At 39.8% G+C, this 26,852-nt stretch overlaps 2 protein-coding genes across 2 annotated transcripts in view; both read right to left on the bottom strand.

The window, feature by feature from the left end:
- Positions 1–11,259: 11,259 nt before the first annotated feature.
- LOC116135613 (bidirectional sugar transporter SWEET17-like) lies at positions 11,260–14,704 on the bottom strand. Its single transcript, XM_031421326.1, has 5 exons — positions 14,649–14,704; positions 14,330–14,543; positions 14,074–14,235; positions 13,379–13,498; positions 11,260–11,400 (listed from the first exon to the last, which is right to left on the bottom strand). The coding sequence occupies exons 1-5, from the start codon at positions 14,702–14,704 to the stop codon at positions 11,260–11,262; spliced, it is 693 nt and encodes a 230-aa protein (XP_031277186.1).
- A 1,111-nt stretch (positions 14,705–15,815) lies between these two features.
- Positions 15,816–26,852, bottom strand: part of LOC116135612 (glyoxysomal fatty acid beta-oxidation multifunctional protein MFP-a-like) — a 27,783-nt gene continuing 16,746 nt past the window's right edge. The window contains 22 exon segments of the mRNA XM_031421325.1: positions 15,816–15,964; positions 16,424–16,550; positions 16,650–16,726; positions 16,728–16,799; positions 16,891–17,012; positions 17,127–17,219; positions 17,470–17,575; positions 17,637–18,093; positions 18,265–18,421; positions 18,893–19,259; positions 19,383–19,889; positions 20,301–20,432; positions 20,751–20,920; positions 21,720–21,838; positions 22,149–22,253; positions 22,364–22,421; positions 24,086–24,297; positions 24,375–24,538; positions 24,636–24,757; positions 24,844–25,018; positions 26,296–26,382; positions 26,466–26,768. Of these exon segments, the coding sequence (XP_031277185.1) occupies positions 15,929–15,964; positions 16,424–16,550; positions 16,650–16,726; positions 16,728–16,799; positions 16,891–17,012; positions 17,127–17,219; positions 17,470–17,575; positions 17,637–18,093; positions 18,265–18,421; positions 18,893–19,259; positions 19,383–19,889; positions 20,301–20,432; positions 20,751–20,920; positions 21,720–21,838; positions 22,149–22,253; positions 22,364–22,421; positions 24,086–24,297; positions 24,375–24,538; positions 24,636–24,757; positions 24,844–25,018; positions 26,296–26,382; positions 26,466–26,768 (3,768 nt within the window). The 3' untranslated portion in view covers positions 15,816–15,928.

The following is a 26,852-nucleotide window of genomic DNA, read 5'->3' as shown; positions in this document are numbered from 1 at the left end:
AGAGAGAGAGAGAGAGAGTATGCTATTCCAGAGTGAAATTAGTCAATCCCACAAATGAGAGAGAAGTCCTCTATTTATAGTGGAATAAATCAAGGTAATGATTACTAAATCTGCGAGTGGGGTGGATGCCATGCAAATCCTTCTCTACGTCCCATTGCTCACCTGCCTGACTGATTTCCTCGACTTATGTAGGGATTAGACACGTGGACCATTTCCAACCATTTGCCAACCTGACATTCACCCACTGCACTGGCAGGAGCATGCCACTCACGTCATCACGCGATGTGGCCGCATCTGAGCGGTCATGGAACCTTCTTAAGTTCTGACCACCCTATGCTGACAAGACTCTGCGTCAGCCCTACTTTTCAGGCATAACAGAAGTCCCTTGGTTTTTAAGGTTTGAGAATCAAACATTGAGAACTTCACAATTATGCCTTGATCTGATATGTTCCGAATGACGCTTGATCAACCATACCTGGATACAAGGAGGTTGCAAGACATTTCCATATGGGCCACTTGAAGTGGTCTCCTTCCACAAGGTCTACGACCTGGACCAGACCTTATTCAGTGTTGTATTGATGCGCCTCTTATCTTGACCAAGGTTTACGACCTGGTTATACTTAGCATTTTTTTGCTGAAGGCAAGGAGTCATATCGCTTCGCAACTGACTGTCACATCGCTTCGCAACTGACATGTGACGAAGAATGTTTTGTCCTAACAACCTCTTCAGATGTTATCCGTTGCGCTTTGGCAGCTAATCCATTAATGAAATACCTTTTACTCTGATAGACGTGTCTTATGCGCAATAAGTGTCAGCCATACGCATTAAATGTAAGCCATACTGAAACGACATTCCTTATCAGAGCATTAATGCGGATGAGAGCGCATTTAATAAGGAGTAGGGAAACGAGCCGTCGCTCGATCATTTCAACAGAGAGAAGCGACAATTTGATTTCTCAAAGCGTGACGGTTACTCCTTCCCATTGATTGACGACATGTGGTCGCGATCAATGGTGAGAGATGATTTTCGTCCAAACGTCGCTTGGCTTTGAGAAAACTAATCGCCACTTCCTCCACTATAAAATCCCAAGCTCACCTTAAGCAATGTCACAATACTCACTTTTTCAGAAAGAGCAAGAAGCTTCCAGATTTTTCATTTTTCAGATTGGTGCGCACTTGACGTTCTCAACAGGAAGTTCAATCCCCGCACTTAAGAGGTAAAGAAGATCCTTCCATTACTTCCCTTTTTTTTTTCCTTTTGTTTTTTAGATAACCATGCGATAACGATGGACGTTTGTGGGTGGTTGAATGGAGAATTAGCTTTCTTATAGGGTTTGAGTCTTTGGGGGTGATTCCTAAGGATTCTTAGGGTTTTTCTAGGGTTTAAGGAAGACAGTGTTTATCTTTTCTTCCACATCATCGTACAAAACTTTGTACGACGACTGAGTAATTCCTGCATGTCGCTCTTTTTTAGACCGTAGAAGAAATGGACCCTTCAACGACCATAACAGATGAAGGAATAAGCTCACTGGTGTAGGACGCCTTAGTGTGTCCCTCATAGGAAATCCTGTCAATAGCCATAGCGAGGAAATCTAAAAAGCGGTCAACCAATATGCAATTAGCGTAGATGTCTACCAGCATAAGACATACACAGCTTGGAATCCACTAGAGAGAATGGCTGCGATCTCCGAGAACATTTTCAAATGTGGAGCATTGATTCCCTTTCATCCTTTCATAAGGTTGATCCTCGATCACTTCGGGGTCGCACCTTTACAACTGACGCCAAATGCGTATACAATAGTCATGGCTATGTATATCACATATGGTGAGAACGGCTTCGGCTAGTTGATCGCGCTAGAGCTTGGCTACTCGTATTATTTAAAGAAAAGCAAAGACAAGGAATCTTATTACCTCTCGAAGCAATCTACGATCGAGGGAGGGATACATAGTTACCCCAATAACATCAAGACGTATGAAACAAAATTTTTCTTTTTCCATTACGATGGCATTTGCCATTTTAGGGAGCCAAGTAGGTCTTCCTTTCTTTTATTTGGCAAATTTTCTTTCTTTTAATTTTTGCTAACGAACTCTTCTGTTTTTTTGCAGTAAACAAGACGACCAGGTTGTCGGCTCTCGTTGACTTCAACAAAATAACCTCCTCCGATCTTCTGCCTGAACAAAGTCACGACGCAAAGCTGCTCTGACAACAGCCAACTTGCGGAAGTACGACTTTTTCAACCTCGAGGCGACCTTGGAATCCTTACTGAGTAACTGTCCATAACCTTAACCAATTTTATGGTTTGCATGTAGCGAACTGTTTTGCTAATGATATTCGCATGCAGCGACCATGCCACCCAAAGTGCCTAGGTCGTTGAGAGCTAGAGAATTCACCTTTCCTCGGGTCTATGCCATGGGGCTAACCGGGACAAACCCCAGTGGTCCTTCCATCTGAGGAATGCCAGTGGGGGCATCGGCTCAGCTAGCAGATGCTCCCCAGCTTGCAACTACTCGTTCTAAGTAGAAGACTGTGGTCTAGAAATCCAAGAAGAGGAAACAACTTCGGGTCTAAGAGTCAGAGTCAAAGTCAAAGTCAGAGTCAGAGCGCTTGGGCATTCAGTCTCAGAGGTTGCAGTCTTACCAAGCCTTCCGCTCGGGAAGGCCCCCCAGGGTCGCGACCGACATTACACATGCCCCTGAAGGTTTGCATAAGGGGCAAAGGGAGGTCGCGACTCTTGGGAGGAGAGCGGGCAAGGAACCAGTGGGTGAGATGCCACCTGCTACGGGTACGGGCACGCTTGTGTTGGACTCCATGGGGCACTCTTGAAGCATTTGTAGCCGGTAATGTTCACCCTGCTAGAGTGCCAACTCATAGATGCTTTTGAGCAGTTCGTGGCCTCCAACCCCATGGACATGATAACCATGGCGTTTCAGCTGCAAAGCCAGGTAAAAAGGTTTGTCCTCGTCGAAGATTTTCTTATATTTCCCTTACTTTTTTAATGAAAAGGAATTTAACCTTTTGTTCCCTTCGCTATGCAATCCTTGCTTGCCATGCACCTGGCCCAGTAAAAGACTCAATTGGGAGCTGTTGAGGGGCTCATCGAGCTGAGAGAAGAGAACATGCGGCTGAAACGGGACTTAGAAGCTGCACAGACAGAGATGAACCTATCCACCATTCAGACAAACCAATATCTATCAGAGAGAAATGTTGTGCTTTGCATGGTGAATTTCTAGAAGGCCGAGCTGGAGAAGAGGGGGGAGGAAGTTAAAGAGCTCCAAAGGACAGTGGCCAAACTCAACAAGGAGGCTGGCGAGAAAGAGCTGAAGCTATGAGCGAACTCCAAGCGGGCCTTGCAAGCAGAGCAGGATAGAGCGCAGCTATGGGAAACCACTGAGAAGCAGAGGTGGGCACTTGAGGTAGAACTCCAATTGTCCTAGGGACGTGTCGCTTCGCTAACCAAAGAGATGAAGCAACAAGAACCAGAGATTGAAAGAAGGGTCGCCGACTGGTCAATCCAGTCCATCTATGCCCTTCGACTAAAGAATCTGAATATAGACCTCACCGACCTCCCGGATGACTACTAGAGGATCCTCGCTTCCATGGCACAGGCCGATGACGAAGAGAAAGGTCAAAGGCCTGATTTGGAGGATGAGCATCCGGAGGAGTACGTCCCGGAGGAACCAACGACCGACCAAGTGGTCGGCGACCAACCTGGAGATACTGAGGTCACACCTTCAGGGCCTGGGAATGAAAGCCAGTGATGGCTTCTGCTTCTACTTTTTATAACTGTTCATGTTCACAAATTTGTACTTGCTTTTTTAATTTACAATAAATAAAGAGATTATTTCCTTAATCATTCGTGAGTACTTATAATTTTTCGTACCTCACAAACATTACACATGTGGACACAAGGTCGTTTTTCCAACTATTTGCAATAGTATTTGTACAAATGATATATATACGAACAGAAAAACACACATGCTAGAAACAATATTACATAAGAGCTTATCTCATTTACAAGGCTTAAAAGAGTAAGTCTTTACAAGAAATTTAGAAAATGAGTTCAGAATTACTGATAATAGGGGCAAAGATGTTCAGCATTCCAAGTTCGCGGTACTTCAGAACCATTGAGCCTTTTAAGGTGATAAGTCCTTGGTCATATCACCTTAGCGATGCGGCACCAATACTCCCTTACTTGGTTCTCTTGTACTAAGAAGGACTTCTTTCAGAACAAGGTCGTCGACCTAAAAGTCTCTTCTCCTAACCTTAAAGTCGAATAACCTTTTTTGTGCGCTGTTGGTAGGTTGCTATCCTCAGCTGAGCCTTTCTGCAATGTTCTTCAACTAAATCCAGACTTGCGCCCATAAGCGCTTCATTGTCTGTTTCATTGAACATGTCTCTCTGAAGTGAACCAGTCCCTACTTCCACTGAGATCATTGTCTCGCAGCCATATGCTAGTGAGAAAGGTGTTTCTAAAGTAGAGGTTCTCAGAGTCATCCTGTATGCCCATAGGACTTCTGGGAGGTCGTCGGCCCAATTACTCTTGGTAGCGCCAAGTTTGGCTTTCAAAGTATGCTTGATGGTCTTGTTGACAGCTTCAACTTGGCCATTTACTTACGGTCTTGCGATGGAGGTGAACTTTTTATGGATCCCCAGCTCATCGCAAAACTGTTTGAATTCCTCGTTATCGAACTACTTCCCATTATCAAAGATGAGGGTATGAGGAATTCCGTAGCGGCACACAATGTTTTTAAAGACGAAGTCATTGAGCTTTTTGGTAGAGATCACGGCCAAGGGTTCGGCCTCGGCCTGCTTGGTGAAGTAATCCACCGCGACCACCGCATACTTAACCCTTTCCCTTCCAACTAGCATGGGTCCAATAAGATCGATTCCCCACATGGAGAATCGCTAGGGGCTGGTCATAGTTATCAGCTGGTGGGAAGGAGCTCGCGGTATGTTCGCAGACCGCTAGCACTTGTCACATTTTTTCACAAAATTGAAAGTATCCTCTTGGAGTAGGGGTCAGTAATACCCTTGACGAACAAATTTTGTTTGTGAAGGATTGTGTGACAGTGTGATTACCGCAGATCCCTTCATGTATCTCCCTCATAATATAGTCTGCTTCCTTATCGGTTACACATCGGAGGAGAGGAGCGATAAACCCTCACTTGTACAATTGATCTCCTATAAGTGTGTAACGAGCAGCTCTAGTTCGCATGGTTCTTGCCTCGATCTTGTCATTAGGCAAGGTTCCATCTCAGAGATACTGAATAATTGGGGTCATCCGAGAAACTGACTCCGTCATATTCATGGCCTGTTCAGACGAGCTGATACTAGGAATCTCTATGAACTGAACAGGAATACTTTCTAGCGCATCTGAGTCTAGCAACGAAGCTATCTTTGCCAAGGCATCCGCTATAGAATTATTGTCTCTGGGGATCTGCGTGATCGTGAAGTACTTGAATGGATCGAGCGCGACCTTAGCTTTCTTCAGATAACTGATCATGCTTTCTTCCTTGGCCTGATATTCTCCCAAGATCTGGTTAACAACCAGAATGGAGTCGCTATGAATGCTGATCGTGGTTGATCCCATCTCTTTTGCCAACCGTAGACTAGAGAGCAGAGCTTCATACTTAGTCTTGTTGTTGGTCACTTTGAACCCAAATCGAAGAATGTCGTGGATGCGAGTCCCTTCGGGACTAAGGAGGAGAAGGTCTGCCCCAACCCTTTTCCTATTCGAGGATTCATCGACATAGAGGCTCCAGGTCGATAGATTCTGAATGGTTTCCTAAGTGACTTCGCTGGCTTGTTGCTCGAATTCCTTAACCAGTTGATATGAGGATTCCGAAATAAAATCAGCAACAACCAGCCCTTTAATAGTTGCTTTCGGTCTATACTGCAGATCAAACTGACTTAGTTCCATAGCCAATTTGAGCAATTTACCCGAAGCCTTTGATTTCTAGAGGACTTGCTTGAGCGGGTAGTTGGTCAATACATGGATTGTGTAGGTGTGGAAATAAGATCGTAACTTCCTGGAGGCGATCAACAGGGCATAGGCTAATCGCTCTTATTCTGGATACAGTATTTTGGCATCCAACAGACGTCTGCTTGCGTAATATACTAGCCATTAGACCTTGTCTTCTTCCTGGATTAAAGTTGCACTGACTGCATATTGAGAGATGGATAGATACAGAAGAAGAATTTCCTAAGGAAAAGGCTTGGACAGAAAATGTGGCTTTCCGAGGTGTTCTTTAATGCTTTGGAAAGCCTGTTCGCACTCAGGAGTCCATTCAAACTTTTTGTTGGCCCTAAGTATATTAAAGAATGGCAAGCAGCGATCTGTTGCCTTTGATATGAAGCTACTGAGTGCCACTATTCACCCATTGAGACTCTGAACTTGTTTTCGGTTGGTCAAACTTTTCATATCAAGGAGAGCTTGGATCTTTTCGAGGTTGATTTCTATTCCCCTCTGGTTAACTATATACCCCAAGAATCTTCCCGAGGATACTCCAAATGAACACTTGAGAGGATTGAGCTTCATTCTGTACCTTCGGAGTGTATCGAACATCTCAGTGAGATGCACTATGTGATCTGAAGCAACATGCGATTTGACCAGTATGTCATCAACATAAACTTCCATTGATTTTTCTATCCGCTCGAAAAACATTCGGTTAACCAGTCGTTGGTAAGTCACCCTAGCGTTCTTTAGGCCGAAAGGCATAACCTTGTAGCAATACAACCCTCAATTTGTAACAAATGAGGTATGCTCTTCGTCTGACGTGTACATCAGAATCTAATTATATCCTGAGTAGGCGTCCATAAAACTCAGCAGCTCGTGCTTGGAGGCGGCATCAACGAGCTGGTCGATTCTCGATAAGGGAAAGCTATCCTTCGGACAGGCTTTGTTGAGGTCGGTAAAGTCAACGCAGGTCCGTCATTTTTCGTTAGGCTTCTTTACCAGGACCAGGTTAGCAACCCAACTCAGGTAGAGTACTTCCTGGATGGATCCGTTTAGGAGGAGATTATCTACCTCAATTTTCAAGGCAGCATATCGCTTCAGGTCTATCGCTCGTCTCCTCTAGCGGACCGGCCTGACCTCACTATCGATATTCAGGGCATGATATGTGATATTTGGGTTGATCCTAACCATGTCGGCATGAGTCCATGTGAACACATTGATATTTTCCCTGAAGAAGCTGGTTAAGTTGCTGGCGAGCTGGGGGTTGAGATTACTTCCAATTCTCAACACTCAGCTCGGTTCGGCTCGGCTCGGCTCGGCTTGGCTTAGCTCGGCTCAGCTCAGCTCAACTCGCTTTGATCAATCGATACTTCAGATAGGTCCTCAACCAGCCCACTGCAAGGGCATTCCTGGATACGAGGATCCATGTTATCCTCAGCTGGGCAGGTTGTGGCTCGATCCTGCTAATCGCCATTGCCTGTTCAGGGATGCCGATTGGAGTACCTTTTCCCTTGCACGCCATCTACACTGCCCTTACATAGCAGTCGTTAGATATGTGTTGAGATCCACTTACTTTTCCTATCCCCGTTGGGGTAGGGAACTTCATCTTTAGATGGTAGATTGAGGTGACTACTTTGAAGTTTCTTAGTAGAACTCGTCCCAGGATGTCATTGAAAGCGGATAGACAGTTTACTATTAGGAACTCAGTCATTTTGGTCATTTCGTCGGTATCACCCAACATGATCGAGAGCGAGATCGTTCCCTTGGGGATCAGGTGATCCCCGGTGAAACCTTACAGAGGGATGGATGTAGGCTTTAAATCGGTCTCATCTAGTTTCATCCTTTCAAAAGCTCATTGGAACAAGATGTTAACGGCACTTCCATTGTCCACAAACATTCTGTGGACTTCACACCGCCTTATTTCAAGCGTGCTGACAAGAGCATCGTCGTGGGGATGATGCAATTGTTCTGCGTCTTTCTCAGAAAAGGTGATTTCCTCTTCTTTGCGAACCTTTGCTGGCCGCGCTGTCGTGCTCATCACACTAATGGGGTCATGACGGGCTATGCAAGCATACCTTTCATGGGCACCTTGCGAATTTCCTACGAGGTGTGGTCCCCCAAAGATGATCCCTAGACTGTAGAGACCGTTGCGACGACGAAGCTTCTTTCCCGGTTCCTCTAGATTTTTCTCCTCGAACGGGAGTAGAGTCATCGACATACTCTTTGAAGTGCCCTTGCTTAATGAAGTCCTCAATTGCTTGCTTGATGGCCCGACACTCATTGGTGTGGTGCCCATTATCCCCGATGGAAGCGACAATATTTTTTATTGTTTCTAGCTGAAGAGGGATTTTTTATGGGCTCGGGCTCTCCGAAGCAAACCGGCCTCCTCTGACTTATCCAGAATAGTTTTCAATACGGAGGTACTTTTCCATAAGGTTATAAAAGCGGGTGAGGGAAACATCGTTTTCAGACTGCAGCTCCTTCCACAAGTCTGTCTGTGGGTGAACTCTCACGATAATGAGAGTTCGAACGGACTCTTCGGGAGTGTGAGCTACTTTGTGGGGCTCCTTGTGGAACCTGTCAATATAAGATTGAGGGGCTCATCCCTCTCTTGCCTTGTGTTGCTTAGGTAGCTTAGAGGCATTGAGAACTTCCTGTTTGCCTGGAAATGTCTCAAAAATGTCAAGCTCATTTGAGGTCACGAGCTGATTGATCCTACTAGGAACGACCTGAACCATCGCTTGGCATGGGAGGTAAGGGTTACCGCCAAGCAACGACATTTTGCCAAGTTAAAGACTTGGTGGAGGTCCATGAGCTCGTACAAATGATCTTGCGGATTGGAATTCCCATCAAATGCTCGCATATCGGGCATTCTGAATCTTGATAGGAGGGGAGCAGCTAACAATGCCGAAGAAAAAGGAGACGCCTCTATGACTTGCCCTTGCTCATTTCGCTGAGCCTTAAGCTGATCCAGAGCTCGCTGTAGCTTCTCAATTTGAGGCAGCTGAGCTATTTGGGAATCACTTTCCGCGACGTGGGTTCGACTCTCATGGTTGCAGTTGAGGAAAAACCGCAAGTCGGATTCCTCCTCGCCTCGGTCGGTAGTTCTAGTCAATCTTGACACACGCTGGCTAGAGCAGTGTGATGGCATTGAGTGGTTCGGGGAACCTTCCCGACCTTTGTGGTAGTACGAACTGACCCGCGGGCGTTGGAAATCCCCCGCACGATGACGATCAAAGTCGTCATTTTGGCGATAATGGGAATCTCCCCGCCTTGCACTTTTGTGGGAGTGCTCGTGTGACGTGGCACGAGACAGCTCAGGCCACGACATGTCACCGAGTCGCAATGCCAGTGGTATTCTACCTAGGGCACGATCGGTGTTCATTGGTCACTCAGAACCTTTGGGTCCGCTGTGCGCCACTTGCTTTCCCTTTCTTTGACGCACTGCAGTGCACGCGGTATAGGCTTTTGCCCTTTTTCGCGCGACTTGCAGGCGTTTTCAGTAGTAGCACCGCCTCATTTGATTTGAGTGGTACAACCCGATCCAATCGGTCTAACCTTTGGCTGATTGTTTGGAGAGTATTGTTGAACCTCTCCAGGTAACTCATGAAGGTTGGATCAAGCCATGAGCTTGAAGGGATATCCTCCATGATATTTTGCTGGGTTGGGGGCACATCAGGAGAAGTGTCCTCCTATGCTCCAGAGTGAAATTAGCCAATCTCGCAAATGAGGTAGAAATCCTCTATTTATAGTGGAATGAATCAAGGTAATGATTACTAAATCTGCGAGTGGGGTGGATGCCGTGCAAATCCTTCTCTGCGTCCCATTGCTCACCTGCCGGAGTGATTTTCTCAACTTGTGCAGGGATTGGACACGTGGACCATTTCCAACCATTCGCCAACCTGGCGTTCACCCACTGCACTGGCAGGAGCATGCCACTCACATCATCACGCGACGTGGCCGCATCTGAGCGGTCGTGGAACCTTCTTAAGTTATGACCACCCCATGCTAACAAGACTTTGCGTCAGCCCTATTTTTTCAAGCATAACACATATAATAACCAAAAAAAATAATTTGAAATATCCTTTTCCAAAACTTCTCATTCTAAAATCAGGATTTCTATCACATTAATTATAATGAAAACCAAATACACTCAGATTATTAACAAGTTCATCAAGACAAAAAAATAAAATAAAATAAAATATGATGGTGATTGTGTGGTGGCTGAAAATTAAAATAAAAAAATGGCCGGAAGTGGGCTGATTTAGGGCTGCCAAGTGCCAACACAACCACTCTAGGCCGGTGGCTAGGCTTCGGCGCTGCCACCAGCAAGCCGCCGGTTTATCATGCCAATTACATAATTTCATAATTAACATGTAAAATTAACTCATTTTATTGACGTGGTGAAACATTACATGCATTTAACTTTATGTTTTCTAAAATAATTTGAACATGATAATGATCAATTTAAAAGAGAATATAAATTGGATGCGTTAATATTTTGATGAATGCATCTAACATCTTCTTATTTCCAATCCATTTATAAGATGATTTCCCCGACAGAATTACTTCAGATCACGACTGCGCAAGTAACTCAAATTATGGCAAGCAAAAAACTTTAGAGCAAATAAACTAAACTAAACAGGAAGATTTTAGAATAATCAAGCTCAGTGATAAGACAATTGGCTTCAAATTACATAAGGAGAAAGAATAATAAATAAAGTATGTTTTATAGTTTAGATTAACTACAAAACCTTCATTTCTTACTTTACATGGACATTAATGACCATACAAAAAGCAATATCTAAAACACAAACTTGCAAGCATCTTCATCTATCGAATACTGATAAAATGACAGACTTCTGAGAGTAACAAAAGTTGAACAGTCTCAAAACTATAACTATAATACAGAATTACGTATACACATAAGCTAATTTATATGCATGACGGTGTAGTAACGTTTCACCCCTTCTCCTCCCGTCAAGCAATGAATGACCAAGTTAAACCTCCAGAAATATATATATATATATATATATAAAGGATACTCCTGGCTTTAGGGTTTGTTTACGCTTCATGATAATTTGCAAATGATGGTTTTTATGAGGGAGAGATTAGAGGTTCGTGTTGTGTTCCTTCTTCTAATGCATTCGCAACATTCTTTGATGGCTTGGAGTTTCTGTAGATTGCGTAGAGTACTAGCTGAGCTGTTCCCAGTACAAACCCTGCCCCNTATATATATATAAAGGATACTCCTGGCTTTAGGGTTTATTTACACTTCATGATAATTTGCAAATGATGGTTTTTATGAGGGAGAGATTAGAGGTTCGCGTTGTGTTCCTTCTTCTAATGCATTCGCAACATTCTTTGATGGCTTGGAGTTTCTGTAGATTGCGTAGAGTACTAGCTGAGCTGTTCCCAGTACAAACCCTGCGCCACTTGGTACCTGCATCATATTATATAATTAACCACACATTAATAAATAGGACTAATATTTAATTTCAGCTATTTAATTCCTAAGGAAATCTATCCGCTACATGAACTATGATTTGATAATTAAGCCTGAGGAAGGTAAAAACCAATCATATTCATATGTTGATGGAGGGAGCCCAATAATTGTCCTGGAATTCAAAAACGTGCGGGTGAGAAAAGAAGAGGACAACACAAATTATAATTGGATGGACCCTGGAACGTGTGATAAGAGAGACTGTGGATCCCTTTTTGTAAACTGCAGCAGTTCAAGCAGATTATAGATTTCGGTTCTCAGATATCAACACTTTCTGCATTTCTCCCGAACAAACTGCAAGTGGATCAAATCGTTGAACAAGTTGACAAGTTGCGGTTGATATTGTTATGCAAGTTGACAAGTTGTTATTCATTTGTTATGCAAGTTGATAAGTTGTTATCCATTTTTTCTTTTCTTTTTTAAATTTTAATTAAAAGAACGTACAATTAAAAAAAAGAAAAAGTCTTAAAATTTGGTATAAGTCTTAATCCGAATACTATAACACCTAAACTTGATCCAAAGGTCTATCATTTCAATCCCATAAATGTTTATCAATCCTAGTCAGTTCAACGGATAATCCTTTTTTATCGGATAAGGATAACAACAGTTAATGGAGTTGAATACGTGGAAGAAGTAAGAACCCATCTTTGAACCACATCTTAAATTTTGTTTTATAAATAAGCAAGTCCATTTTCTTGTCACCAAATAAAATCTAACTCGCTGTTTGTTTAATTTTTCGAACCCTATTCTATTATGTTATCTGATCTAAAAAAAAAATGAAAAAAGTGAATATTTACTATTAAATTCAAAATCTAATCATATTCTATTCAACTCAAAACATTTAACAATTACCTTTCTTAATAAAAGTTTATAAATTAACAAAAACACTCATACCCACCCAATTGATTGCTAACTGCCAATTGTCGCTGCCAAACGGTAGCCAAAAATTGCCAGAATGATGCACAAATGATTAGATCTAGTCGGTCATGTACCGATCTAGCTATTGACGACAACCATATATTGGTTGTCGTTGATGGCCAGATTTCTTACTATAATTTGGTCGTTAACGATGACCAAGACCTGGATGTTATCAACGACCAGACCTTTGACGTAGATTTGGACGTCGTCAACGGCCAAATCTTTAGTTGTAGATCTGGACGTCGTCAACGACTAGATCTTTAGCTGTAGATCTAGTCGAAAACGGCCAGATTGACGCATCATCAACCAGATCCAGTCAGTCATGCACCATTCCAGCAACTTACGGCCACCGTCCGACGGTGGTGGCCAACTGTCGATAATCAATTGGATGGATGAGGATGTTTTTGTTAATTTATAAATTTTTATTGTCAGAGGGTGTTTAGCTAAATTAACAAATATAATGGATTAAAAATAACCTAAAAAAAATGCACCACATACATTTTGTAGATACCTAATTATCATTAGTAGATCTCTCAGTAAGTAAGTTTCGAACCTAGGTAAAATTCTAACCATCCATTTTGTAGTTATGCAAGTTGACAAGTAGTTATCCATTCTACTTGTATCAACGTAAATAAATCCAATGGTTAAGAGTAAAAACTCTGTATTATAGATTGAGCGGCTGAGATTCCAGAGAACTGGGACAGCACCTGACTTGCTTTCTCTATAAATTGTAGACGTAAAAAGACAGATTGTTATGTGGAAAAACAAAAAAAAAGAGAAATATAATGGTTCAGTACTGATTTTTTTAAAGTTTGTTCGCATTCTCTGTTTTTGAGTCTTTATACTCTGTTTTTGTCTTAGTATTTTCATACTTTTCCTAGGTCCACTCTTGGAATTCTCTTAGCTTCATCACACACTTGTATATGTGAGGATTGTGCTGGGACCATACAATAAAAAGAAAAATCTTAGATATCAGTGGACAAAAATAGAATTGACCTACCCCAAGAAAAATATCACCAAGCAGCAAGGCATAGAAAGCCCAGATCCCACCGTTCAAAAATAGGAAAAATGAGAGGAAAAATGGCATGTATTCCACACTCTTGGTAGTCACCACTGTTTTCTGCAATCACACAAACAGACATATATGCCTCACCAAATCAGTAATAAATGTAAATGAAACTTTTGGCCTGAATGTAAATCAATTTATTGAACGAATTGATAGTTGCTTTAGATTAGAGCTTAGGCCCCCCAAGTGCCCAAGTGATGTATGGCAGCTATTTAGCTGTCCAAAGTAAGTGACAAAATGACCAGTATATTTTAGAATGCCACCATTTTTTACCGTTTCTCAATTATGAAGACACTCTTTGTGCTGTGTGTTTCCTCTAGAGATGCTTAGCTTTATGGGATGTGTTCTTCGTAAACCAAACAGTCACATTCTCTCAATCACTTCATTAATGGCTGCCACGCGCTCCTCTTTAGTCTATCTAATAAGCAAGGAAGTTGGCCTCCAGTTCATTATTTTAATTGGAGGTTTCTTTGGGAGAAAAAAAAAGCAAGTTGACTTATCGGATTTATGAACCACCAATAATGCAAGCTTAAAATACTCCTTAATCTTTATCTATAGGAAAATAAAATAAAACAAAAATCTGAACGAATATCATGAAGCAAAATATAAAGACGATTGAAGTGTATTACCATGGCAGAAAGAGGCGATGCATACATAATAACATTGACGCCTGCACAAATGAAGCCTAAGGCATCAATACGTAACTCTCCTTGGAAAGCTAACCGAGTAAAGAGAATCGCTGTTGCCAAAAAACCCACATCCAGGATCCCAACAAGAGCGGCTGTTTTGCACTGGAATTACCAAAAGATAATTTAGGGAGTAATTTCATGCGAGTTTCTTTCTGATATTGAACTGAAGATAAACATTAATATTATAAGTGCGAACCCTGATCTGTTTTGATGGAGCGTAGATGAGGAATAAAGTAACATAGATAGCTTCAACTAGAATGCCAAAACCATTAATAGTGGCTACAAGATATTCTCCAGGTTTTGTGATGCCATAGTAAGTCCATAGCGAAGCATTCAACAATGTGCAAATATAAGGAAGGCTCTCAAAGTCCTCAGTTGATTTGTGCTTTATTATTTGCCAAAATGTTCTACTGCATCCACAGATCATGCACTTCTATCATCATCAAATTAAACTCCGAATTAACAGATATATATAGATCATATAACAGAAGCTTAATTAAAATTTAAGAGCTTACGCTGGAGAAAGTAACACCAGCACTGCAATAACATTACCTGCAACATATATGACCATGCATATTTTCTCAGCATACATATATATACAGAAAATCGTACAGAGATAGAAATTGCTTATGCTCACCTAAGACTCCAATATAAAAGCTTAAGTCTTCCATATTTAGGAAAAACTAAAGCAGAAGATACTTATTTTATCTGGAGATTGGATGTTGAAATATCTTGTAAGAGGGAAGAGGAAAGAGGAAAGAGAGGTAATAAAGTTTGTTTTGGTTGGAGTGTTTCTTGTATTTGGTCATCCGAATTGTTAAATAAATTAAGTCTCTGTCTAAATCTCTACAATATCAAACTAAATCTTTTTAATACGTTTATTTAATTATACCACCTCATCATCTATCATATTATATTAAAGACAAAGTTTAGACATTTAATTTACACAACTAAATTTTATTTTAATGTTTTACCATATAATTATACATGAAAGAACATTATCTTAAACCAACTCCTCGATGGTCAAGTGATTAAATAAAGGCTCTCAAATATAATACTGAAGAGATCCTATATTCAATTCCCCTTTATCCCTATAGGGATGGTTGTAAGAATGTTTCGTTTTATATTTGTTTACATGTAAAATTTTTGCATAGGTAAATTTTTTCTGCAGCACGATGCCCTGTCATACTCCTAGCTTATTGGCCACAGAAACTTGTAATTAAATGGTATTAAATTCCATTCTAGCATGAATAATATCTATCTAAAATAGAGGGGTACATAGAGCGATTTCATCAGTTGGTTAGTGGCTGGTGAAACACCATCATTACCATCTCCAATGTTTTCAAAGTCAGCTTTTTTGCAAGTTGAATGTGATTTTTGTTTGGAATCAGCAACAGATAATCATCGCACTTCATACTATTACCACAAAGATGGCCCCATTAATCTCTCTCATAGTTTTAGTCCCCAGCTTTATCATATATGGCATGGGTCCTCTCTAATTTGTGCACAAAAGAGCTCCAATTTTTGCTTATCAGTTGCTCTTTTCTAAGGTTGACAGCAAAAAGGACAATAGTTATGAGAGCTAAAACAAGCAAATGTATTATTACCTTTAAAAATGCCTAAAGAGACTGATTTTTTGAGATGTCAGGCCATTTGCTAAACATCTTTGCAACAATTTATTATCTCAAACATTATTTGGCTCCTCCAGAACTATATAATGCATCTCCGGAGTTGGGAAGAGATCATGCAAGCAACAAAGATCGAACCAATGCCCACCACGACGAGCTAGTAAGGCTTATAATTTTGATTTGGTTTGTTCCACAGGCGCACTCTGCAAAAGTCAGTGCAAAGTGAACCTAAGACGAGTTATTAAGTAAAGCTATGGAACAAAATTTAAGTACAAGTAAATATTCTCTGGGTCTTAAATCTGGTGGTCCACTTTGTGACATTCAGCATGCACAGCCAGGACCAGGAGATGGAGGAGTCATGGGTCCCCAATTAAATCATTTATTTTCCTAACGGAAACAAATGGATATCATAGTAGCCTTTCAAATGAACTAAAGGTCGAGTGGTTAGCATTGAAAAGGCTTTTCTCGAAGATTAGGCTGGCTTAACAGGGTCCATCAGATGATCCTGGTCCATGACATGATGATGTAAGCATAAACTGACCATTTCATAGCTTCATTAGAGGAGAAGCTAAGGCCACAGGGGCAATACAATAGGAGTCTGTGATCCTCTTAAATTTTTAGTATGAATGACATGAAAACTAAAGGATTTACAGAATACCCACCAGAGGAGCCCCCTTTGATGTTCTTTCAGCCAAGAAGGCACAAGGCTTGAAAAATTCTCCATACAGCTTTGACCATTCCTCCAATTATTTGGATCCTATAGAGTCCGCCCAAAACATGATTCCTCCCCTGATAAAAATATATAACAGCATATTATTAAACCCAGTATTCTAAAGAGTTCAGAAAGGAAACACCTAAATAACAAAAAAAAAAAAAAAAAATACAAACCTGTAAGGTGGAAAGCCCATACCCATAACAGCAGCAACATCAAGGTCAGCAGCTTTAACTGCAATACCTTCGGCAAAAGACTTGACAGGCCTCATTAACCACGGGGAAGAATATCATCTCCACAATGTCCTTCTCTGATAATTTAGAAAACTGTATGCCGAGTTGATCCCATAACATGTGAGTGCAAGATAAATTTATACCCCAAGTAGAGAAATAGAGAGAAGGGATTAGAGAGTTTGACCTTTGGGTCAACGGCAACACTGGAAACACTCCGAGCCTTCTCAATGTATTTCTTTAATTCAGGATCTGGTCTAGCTTTGCCTTTATCATCATACAAGTAGAATCCTTTGCGGGTGGCTTCACCTAAAATAAGTGCATATTAAATGCAGAACACTTAACAAGAAATTCTGCCCAGAAGTAAAACGAATCTTGGTTAGAGGCAAGTTTCTAACTCCATTGGGTTTAACAAAACTCAACCTGCTCTCTTATCCTCTTGCATGATTGGAATAATCATTGATCTATAGGTTCTTTCAGGAAAATTCTCAACAAGTTGCATGCCGGTTGCAATTACTGTTAAGAAAATGAAATTGAATGAACTGATAGCAGATGGAAGAAAAAAGAATACTCTTCATTAAAAAATTAATCAGTACATCAATATACATATATATACACTTTGTAGAATAACCGTCTAACTAACTCTAACTAAAACTTCCAGCTCAGCGTAACTAATTTTGCCAGCTCAGCTTCTCCTCTGTCAACTTGCTTCTTAACAAACTCAACACTCCCCCTCAAGTTGACACTTTGTAGATGTCTTTAATACCAAGCTTGGCCATCAATTTCTCATGCTGTTGTACACCTAAACCTTTAGTCAAAATGTCTGCAATCTGATTTCCGGTTGCAATATACTCTGTGCGTATAACTCCTTGCTGAATTTTTTCCCTTGTAAAATGGCAGTCAATCTCAATGTTTTTTGTCCTTTCATGATACATTGGATTGGTTGCTATTTGTAAATGCAGCTTTGTTATCACAATATAGCATCACAGGCTTCATTCCTTCTACTCCTAATTCATCAATCAAACCAAGTAGCCAAATTATCTCAGATACACATGCTGCCATGCTTCTGTATTCTACTTCAGTAGATGATCTGGCTATGGTACTCTGTTTTTTTGACTTCCATGATATAAGAGACTCTCCAAGCTTGACACAATACCCACTTACTGATTTTCTACTCATTTGATAAGCTCCCCAATCAGAATCGCAATATGCAATAAGTTTCATTTCACTACTTGAGGGCTTTAACAAACCAAGACCAGGACTTTGTTTAATATACCTGACAACTCTTAATGCTGCTTCTAAGTGAGACTCCTTAGGTGCATGCATGTATTGACTAAGTGTTTGAACTGAAAAAGCTATGTCAGGCCTTGTCATGGTCAAATAAAGCAATCTACCAATCAACCTCTTATAAATGGATGAAACTTCCAACAGCTAATCCTCTGATGCAACGTTAAACTGTTGATCATATTCAAATGAAGTGAGTTTTGAATTCTGTTCGAGTGGAATCTTAGCAGGCTTGGCATCTGCCATTCCAGCTTATGATATGAGCTCCAATGCATACTTCCTCTGACTCATAATCAACCCTTCCTTTGATCTAGCAATCTCAATGCCAAGGAAGTACTTCAACTCACCAAGATCTTTTATCTTGAAGCTCCTTTGTAGAACATTTTTCAAGTCTAATAGCATTTTCTGATCATTCCCAGTGATTAGAAGATCATCTACATAGACCAATAGAATCACTATCTTACTGCCATTCCTTTTAGTAAATAGGGAATAATCATGTTTGCTCTGCTATTATCCATGCTTGATTAGTGCTTCTGTCAGCTTGATATTCCATTGTCGACTAGCCTGCTTCAATCCATATAAGGATTTAAGCAATCTACAGACCAATGGCTCCCCCTGATTGCGAAAACCCTTAGGCAATTCCATGTAAACTTCTTCGAAGAGATCCCCTTGTAAAAAAGCATTATACACATCCATTTGCATAAGTGGCCAACCATGAATAGATGCTAAAGCCAAGACACTCCTTACTGTCACCATTTTAGCAACTGGACTGAAGGTTTCAGTATAATCAATCATTTCCTGTTGTTTGTATCCTTTGGCTACAAGTCATGCCTTGTACCTCTCAAGGCTTCCATCTGAATGATATTTGGCTTTAAATACCCATTTTCAGCCTATGACAGATTTGCCTGGTGGAAGAGGAACCAAGGTCCATGTCTCGTTAGCCTCTAAGGCATCTATCTCTGCCTGCATTGCAGCTACCCAATTGGGATCCTTGACAACCTCTTCATAAGTAGTGGGCTCATGTATTTGAGAGATAGCTGTGAGAAAACAGTGATATGAAGGTTTAAGATGCTTGTAAGAAGCATAGTTGGTGATTGCATAATGAGCAGCAGGAGAGATATAATCAGTGAGCCAAATAGGGGGTTTAACAGTCCTAGAGGATCCTCTAAAGACTGGAGGTGATATAGGAGATGATGATGTATGAGAAAAACCAATGAGAGGTGCAGACTCAGATGGATCAGGTGGCATAGGTGAATTATCAGGTGAAGAAGTCTAGTGTGGTGCATCAACTGGTGAAAATTGGTAAGATAACTCAGTGTCCTCAGAATGTGTAGGTAAAAATGAAGGATAAGGATGAAAATCAGCTGAAGAAGATTGAGAAAGAAATGGGAAAACATGCTCAACAAACTTCACATCTCTACTTATAAAGAACATGTGAGTCTTCAAATTCAGTAGCCTATATCCTTTTTGAGTTGCTGAGTACCCCATGAAAATTGATGGAATGGCTTTCTGTGCAAATTTGTCTGTTGATGTGAAATGAGTTGCATAACTAAGGCAACCAAACACTCGAAGATGAGTAATTAGTGGTGGAATTCCATGTAGCATTTCATAAGGAGATTTGTTGTTTAAAACAAGAGATGATATCCTGTTTACTAAGTAACATGCAGTGAGAATGCAGTCACCCCAGTAATGAAGTAGAATTCCAGCTTGGATCTTCAAAGATCTAGCTATGTCCAACAGATGTCTGTGCTTGCGTTCTACCACTCCATTCTGTTGGGGTGTGTAGGTGCAAGATCTTTGATGAATAATGCCCAAGGATGTAAACAACTCAGCACAAGCAGTATTAAAAAATTCTCCCCTATTGTCTGATCGAATGACTTTGATAGAAGCAGAAAAATGATTCTGAACCAGCAAGCAAAATTTTCGAAGATGGATTATAGTTTCTGACTTGTGTTTCATTAAGAAAACCTAAGTGATCCTTGTATGATCATCTACTATAGTGAGAAAGAACTTATGATGATCAACAGTGGGGTGAGCATAAGGACCCTAAACATCCATATGCATCAAATCAAAAGGATGAGATGCTCTAGTATTACTTGAAGTAAATGGCAATCTGACTTGTTTAGCTAAGGGGCATATTTTGCAATTTAAGACACAATTCATATCACTATGAGTAAGCTTTATTGAAGGGAAATATTTCAACTTGAGAACAGGCACATGGCCAAGTCTTTTATGCCACAATTCAACAGAAGACAAGCAACAATTATTATGTAAAGTAGGGGAATCTTCATGCACTGTGGAAACTTGAGAAACCTTAGTAATAGCAGGGAGAATCCTTGAGAGAGGTTGAGGCACAACTAGTGATGTATGGTGTTTGAAAGGCAGTAAGAAATATAAACCTTCATCTTTTTTACCAATCCCCTTTACCTTCCCACTGAAGAGGTCCTGAAGTATGCAAAAGTCAGGAAAAAAAGAGATGAAACAAGACAAATCTCTTGTCATCTTTGCAACTGAAATCAAATTGAATTTGAAATCAGGAATATAGAGAAAATTGGTGAGTTTCTGGTCAGAAGTGAGATAATGTGACCCAATATGAGAAACTTTAGACACATGACCATTAGGCAATCGAACTGATGTAGAAATATGTGAAGACACTAAATATGATAAGAGATCAATACAAAGGGACATATGATGGCTAGCCCCTGTGTCTAGAATCCAGGATTGCTTTTCACCTAGTGAAGATATAAAACACTTTATACCTACCATGTTCACCATTCCATCTGATGTAGAAGTAGTTGAGTCTTTGTTCAAGAGTTTGAGGATCTCTGCATACTGTTCCTTAGAGAACAATGGAGCTGCAGCAGGTCCTGAATTGTTAGGCTCAGCATGATCAGTAGATGGAGCTGAAACATGATTGACTGAAGATTGAGTTCCTGCGAATTTTTTTTTAGTAAACTTAAAGTCAGGAGGATAGCCGATAAGCCTATAACAATTTTCCTTCTTATGACCTCTCACATTGCAGTGCTCACAAGTAACATTCCAATTTTTTTTTTCCTTTGGACTGCTGCTGTGATGATGATGATGAGTATAAGATAGTAGATTCTAGGGAAGACTCTGATGCAGTAGATCCTATTATGCTCTTTTGACTCTCTTCTGTCACAAGCATGGAATAAGTTTAGTTGACACTAGGCAATGGATTCATCATCAAGATTTGTCCTCTTGCTTGCACATATGTCTCATTCAGTCCCATGAGGAACTGTAGAAGTTTTTGATTCTGCATATGTTCCACGTAAGGCTTTGACATCTCACATTCACATGTAGGTAGTTGTATGATAGATCCATATTCATCCCATAAAAGTTTGAGTTCAGTATAATAAGTGGATATAGTTGAAGTTCCTTGTGTTAAAGTAACAATGTCTTGGTGCAATTGAAAGATCCTTGAACCATTGATTTTGTCAAATCTCTCCTTTAAATCCTGCCATACCAGGTGCGAATTTGAAGCATAGACTATACCACTTAGCAATTCTTTACTCACAGAGTTCATAATCCAAGAGAGCACAATGGCATTGCATCTGTCCCATTGTTCTTGCTAGTTAAGTAAAATTGTGTCTCTTTTACAAGTTCCATCAATAAAACCTATCTTGTTCTTAACAAGTAAAGCGATTTTCATTGATCGACTCCATAGTGAGTAATTCTCTATTCCAATGAGTTGAAAGGAAACTAAGATAGAACCTGGAGTATCCGAGGAGTGCAAGTACAAGGGATGACTGAAGTCCACCGTCGATGAACTTTGATTACTTTGAGATCCAGTTCCAATTGAGATGTTGTCATTTCCTTCAGTTGCCATTAATCTTTTATAAAAATCAAATGAAGCTATTACTCAATAGTTTAAGAGAAGAGAAAACAAATGAAAGAATTGAAGAACCATAAATGAAATTCAATAGCAGATCAGAACCAAATCTAGTGAGAAATTTTGACGATTTAATTGAGAATTTCATGCCTTAGATCATGGCTTTGATAGCATGTTAAGAAAATGAAATTGAATGAACTGATAGCAGATGGAAGAAAAAAGAATACTCTTCATTAAAAAATTATTCAGTACATCAATATACATATATATACACTTTGTAGAATAACCGTCTAAGTAACTCTAACTAAAACTTCCAGCTTAGCGTAACAAATTTTGCTAGCTTAGCTTCTCCTCTGTCAACTTGTTTCTTAACAAACTCAATAATTACCACTCCAAAACCAACAAGGTCAGCCAATCTACATAAACAAATGAAACACATAAAGCCCATTCAATGTGACATCAAACTTCTAAAAAGCAACAGTGAGAACATGGTTACCAAATCATATTTTGCAAATTAATTAGATACCTGAAAGGACCCATTGGCATTCCAAATTTGGTAATTTCTCTATCAATCAGATAAGGATCTGTTCCACATTCAACAAGTCCAGATCCATGCCAGAGAAGAAAATAAATAATCATCAATACACAACCAAGCCAAGCAACCGTTGCCGTCGTCAACCCAGCCGCGAAAGAACTCGCCGTCATTGACCTGCCATCGACGACACCGACTGGCTATTTCTGAGAAGAGATGTTGCTGTCGGTATCCCAAACCAATCTGATCCTACTGTCGATTACTGCACCGATCTGCTGTCATCTTCCGATCAATGCTAGTTGTCCACTGCTAAGAAGAGACGCAAGTGAGTGAAGTTTTGTTAAAAAAAAAAAAAAAATGTGTGGTAAAAATCTATGCAGAAACCCGTTTCTAAATTTTCTAAATTTGGCTAAAACTTCAGCCATGGTAGCTCAGAATGAGAGTCAACATGCACAGACGAAACCCAACAAGCCCAACAACAACAAGAAAAGAAGTTATATTGCTGCTGCTGTGAAAAAGGAAGAATATGTCATACAATCTTCACCATTTGTATCCACTGCTAGAAATGATGGTAAGTCTTTAAATATGTGTACATCTGTTTCTAATAGTATATGGATAATTGATTCCGGTGCTACCGATCATATGACATTTGATTCTAGGCATGTTTCTAACCTTACAACATCCTCACAAAATTTGTTTCAACTGCTAATGGTGAGTCCACCCGGGTCATTGGGGAAGGATCATTAACTCTCAAAAATACTTTACACTTAGATTCTGTGTTAGTTGTTCCATCTCTGAATTATAACTTATTGTCAGTCCCCAAAATAACCAAAGCCTTATCTTGTGTGATGATTTTTTGGCCTAAATTTTGTGAGTTTAAAAGCATTCAAACAAAGCAGACGACTTGTTGTGGTGTTAAAAGGAGGCAGTTGTATTACTTGGATTTAGAGTCACAAAATTCTACCATGTTAAAGCAAGCTTTGACAGTAGATTACTCAAAAAGGGATAAACAGAAATCTGACATCTGGTTATGGCATCGGTGCCTTGGACATGCTTCGTTTGGTTACTTAAAGAAACTTTTTCCAAGTTTGTTTGAAAAAAATGATATTAGCAACTTCCGCTGTGATGTTTGTGAACTATCAAAAAGTCATCGAGTCGCATTCCCAACAACATTCAATAAAAGTCCAAATCCTTTTATGCTTATACATTCAGATGTTTGGGGGCCATCACAAGTTGCAACTTTAGGTGAATCCCGTTGGTTTGTTACTTTTATTGATGACTGTACAATGATGACTTGGGTATGTCTAATGAAATCTAAAAGGGAGGTTAATTTGCTCTTTTAGAGATTTCACAAAATGGTTCGTACGCAGTATAATGCATAGGTTCAGGTCCTTCGAAGTGACAATAGAGGAGAATATCAAAGTTCGGATCTTCAACAGTACTTGGCAACACATGGTATCAGAGCCCATGTTCAATTGAGCTAAGCGCTTGACCAGTGGGTGAGGAGTTAGAACCGACAACTATCTCCAATAACAGGCATGACCCAACATATGGGCTTGATCGTGAGAGGGAGTGTTAGAGTCCCATACTGACTAGGCACGCTTAAGCCTACTGGTTTATAAGAGGGAGTAATCTTCTCATTCAACAAGGCCTTATTGGGTGAGGAGTCAAGCCCACTTCAAATTCTATTAATTCCAAATTTGGTAATTTCCCTACCAATCAAATAAGGATCTGTTCCACATTCAACAAGCAAAAAAATAGCTTGTGTGTAAGGGAAGACCATCATGTTGACAACAAAGCCTGTGCAATTACCAACTACAACTGAAGTCTTCTTTATCTTTTTACCAATATCAAGTAAGTCCACAATCACTTGTGGAGAAGTCTTATTGGTACGAACTATTTCCAAGAGTGGCATGATATGAGCCGGACTGCATCAAAAGCACAAGTCAACTGTTGAGCCAAGATAGAGGTTGAAAAGCAATGACAATTTTACACAAAATACTACCTGAAGAAATGGGCTCCAACAATCCGATCCTGGGACTTGGTGCGCTCATCGATCAAATTCAAGTCAATTGTGGAGGTGTTACTTGCAAGTATGCAATGCGATAGACAATATTTTTCAAGATCAGAAAAAATTTGTTGCCTCAAAGAAACATTTTCAATAACAGCCTGTTTCAAAGCATCAAGAACAAATTGATAAAGTAAACAGTCAAACTTTAGGATGACAAACAAATACTAAAGTAAATCAGCATGCATATTGCAGTACCTCAATGACCATATCAACATCTTTGAAGCTCTAATAGTCCAAAGCACCCTTAAGGAGAAACATGGTCTTATCAAACTTTTCCTTAGTCATTTTTCCTTTTTTGATACGGTTTTGTAGATTGGCTGGAAAAATAAATACAAAAAAAAAAAAAATGTGAATTACCTTATATAACAATAATGTACAAGTTAAAGCATGGCCTTGTTCCCACCTCTGACTTTATTGATCCTAACCTCCAAGAACTTCTCATTTACTTCTTTCAAAACCACAAGATAATCACTAAGAATCAATGCAGTTGCTATTCCAGAGCCCATTAATCCTCCACCAAGAATTGCAACCTTATTCAGTCATCGTGGCATCAAACCAAGATCAGTTACCCCAGGAACCTGTCAGTTGGTAAGAGCCATGTGATGTAGAAGTTAGAAGATTAAGGCATCAATAGTCAGTATTAATGTATTATGAACATTGAAATAAGATTGCAATTGATAGTAACAACGACAACTCTTACGCTAGTACACATGGTTGACCAATTTAACTAATAATCACCGCTGTTGAAGCTTTTGAAGATTGCAAATGTAAAATAATTCCAGCATCAAAAGTCATCCATAATCACTTTGAAGTCATGACTTTCAAGTTCATTTCGAATCATATAACACAAAATGCCGATCAATATATCTAAATGTAAGCCAGTCAGTTTTTTATCCATCATGGTTGAGTTTGAAGTTAGGCATGCCGATGAACTATGAAAATAGTAAGCACAATGAATATCAGCACTAATTCAGAATTTTCCAAGATCTATTCAAGAATATTTGGAGGATTATGACGCAGCGAGTTAGAGTGATAAAACAAGGCTAGCACTCGGTTACACCTTTAAAACTAATAACAAGTCTCAATCACGAAACTTAAGCCTTAAAATCTGAGGTAAATCTGAATAACTCAATGAATAACATCCAAAACAAAAAATAAGTTTATATAGGGTGACAACCAACCCTAATAAGACTCCTAATAACAAAAGGAAACAAAAGTTAAATTAATTAAAATTAGAAAACCTGAAATAAAATAGGAAAAAACACGCAAATAACTAAAGCAGCCCCAAAATACGCCAAAATGGTGGATTTTGACCTTAAAAATGACCTCCAATTGGTTAAACCAATTTTTCACATCGACGGGCTCAAAATAAGCTTCCAACGGTATTTTACGGGTCCCGTAATTCTTCCCAGATAAAAAGTTATAGTCGTTTGAATGAGACATGCTCATTTAAGACCTTTAGGCTTTACGTATGGACTTTTGACGTTCAGCCCGCTTCATGAATTCATCCGCTAGACATTCTACATCAGTTCAACACTAATATTTAATTTGTCTACACCCTACAACTTCCATATTTACCTCCATTCTTGAGGAACCTAAGTGTTATTAAGAAAATGAATACCTAAATTAATTTAATGAATTTATCATGATTGAGCGACCCAATATTGAGTGGTTTTTCAAATCATATTAACCTACATCAAGACCAATCTGACCAACTATATTATGTTAATTATCAGAATAAGAGTCAAAATACAAATGTTAAATCCTCCAACAGAACACAACTTTATTGCTGGAACTTATAATAACATATACAGATGAACAAAAAACAATTCTGGCAGTAAAATTTCATTCAAACCTTTGAGGTTGCACGTTGAGCAAAGAAGATATGAACCAAACTTTTGTTGGTGTCAAATTTTGCAAGTAAGTCAAAAACTTTAACTTCCTACCAAAATAAATCTATTGTCACAAAATCGCATGCTAATAGCAACGGAAAGGAAGCAGAAAAAATTTAGAGTGGATTAGGACCTTCAAGAGTCCAACCCGAGGACCAGAAATCACACCCTCTTCAACAGCATTAATGCACACTATTGGATGTTCGAGATTCGGAGCCTGCTTCCTGGCCTGAGTCCTTGCAAACTTGAATATTTTCCTTGCCTTCCCGAGGGGCTCTAACTTATTAGTCCTGTAAAGAGTAGAAACCCATGGTTTTCTATGGTCGAAGATATCCAGGGCCCATTGACGTGCAGTGCTTATCAATTGATCAGCTGCAACAATGACATCTACGAGACCAAAATCATAAGCTTCATCCCCTTTAACCAGTTTCGAAGTCTATTTGGGTGCAGGAAAGATAAAAAGATGTTAATTGAAAAGCATAGAGCAACTACATCAAAGCACACCAAACTTACATTCTAC

The sequence above is a fragment of the Pistacia vera genome, unplaced genomic scaffold (assembly GCF_008641045.1).
Source record: "Pistacia vera cultivar Batoury unplaced genomic scaffold, PisVer_v2 Contig301, whole genome shotgun sequence".
Classification (NCBI taxonomy): Eukaryota; Viridiplantae; Streptophyta; class Magnoliopsida; order Sapindales; family Anacardiaceae; genus Pistacia; species Pistacia vera.
The sequence above is the reverse complement of the archived record's forward strand: the minus strand, read 5'-3'. Positions and strand labels throughout refer to the sequence as shown.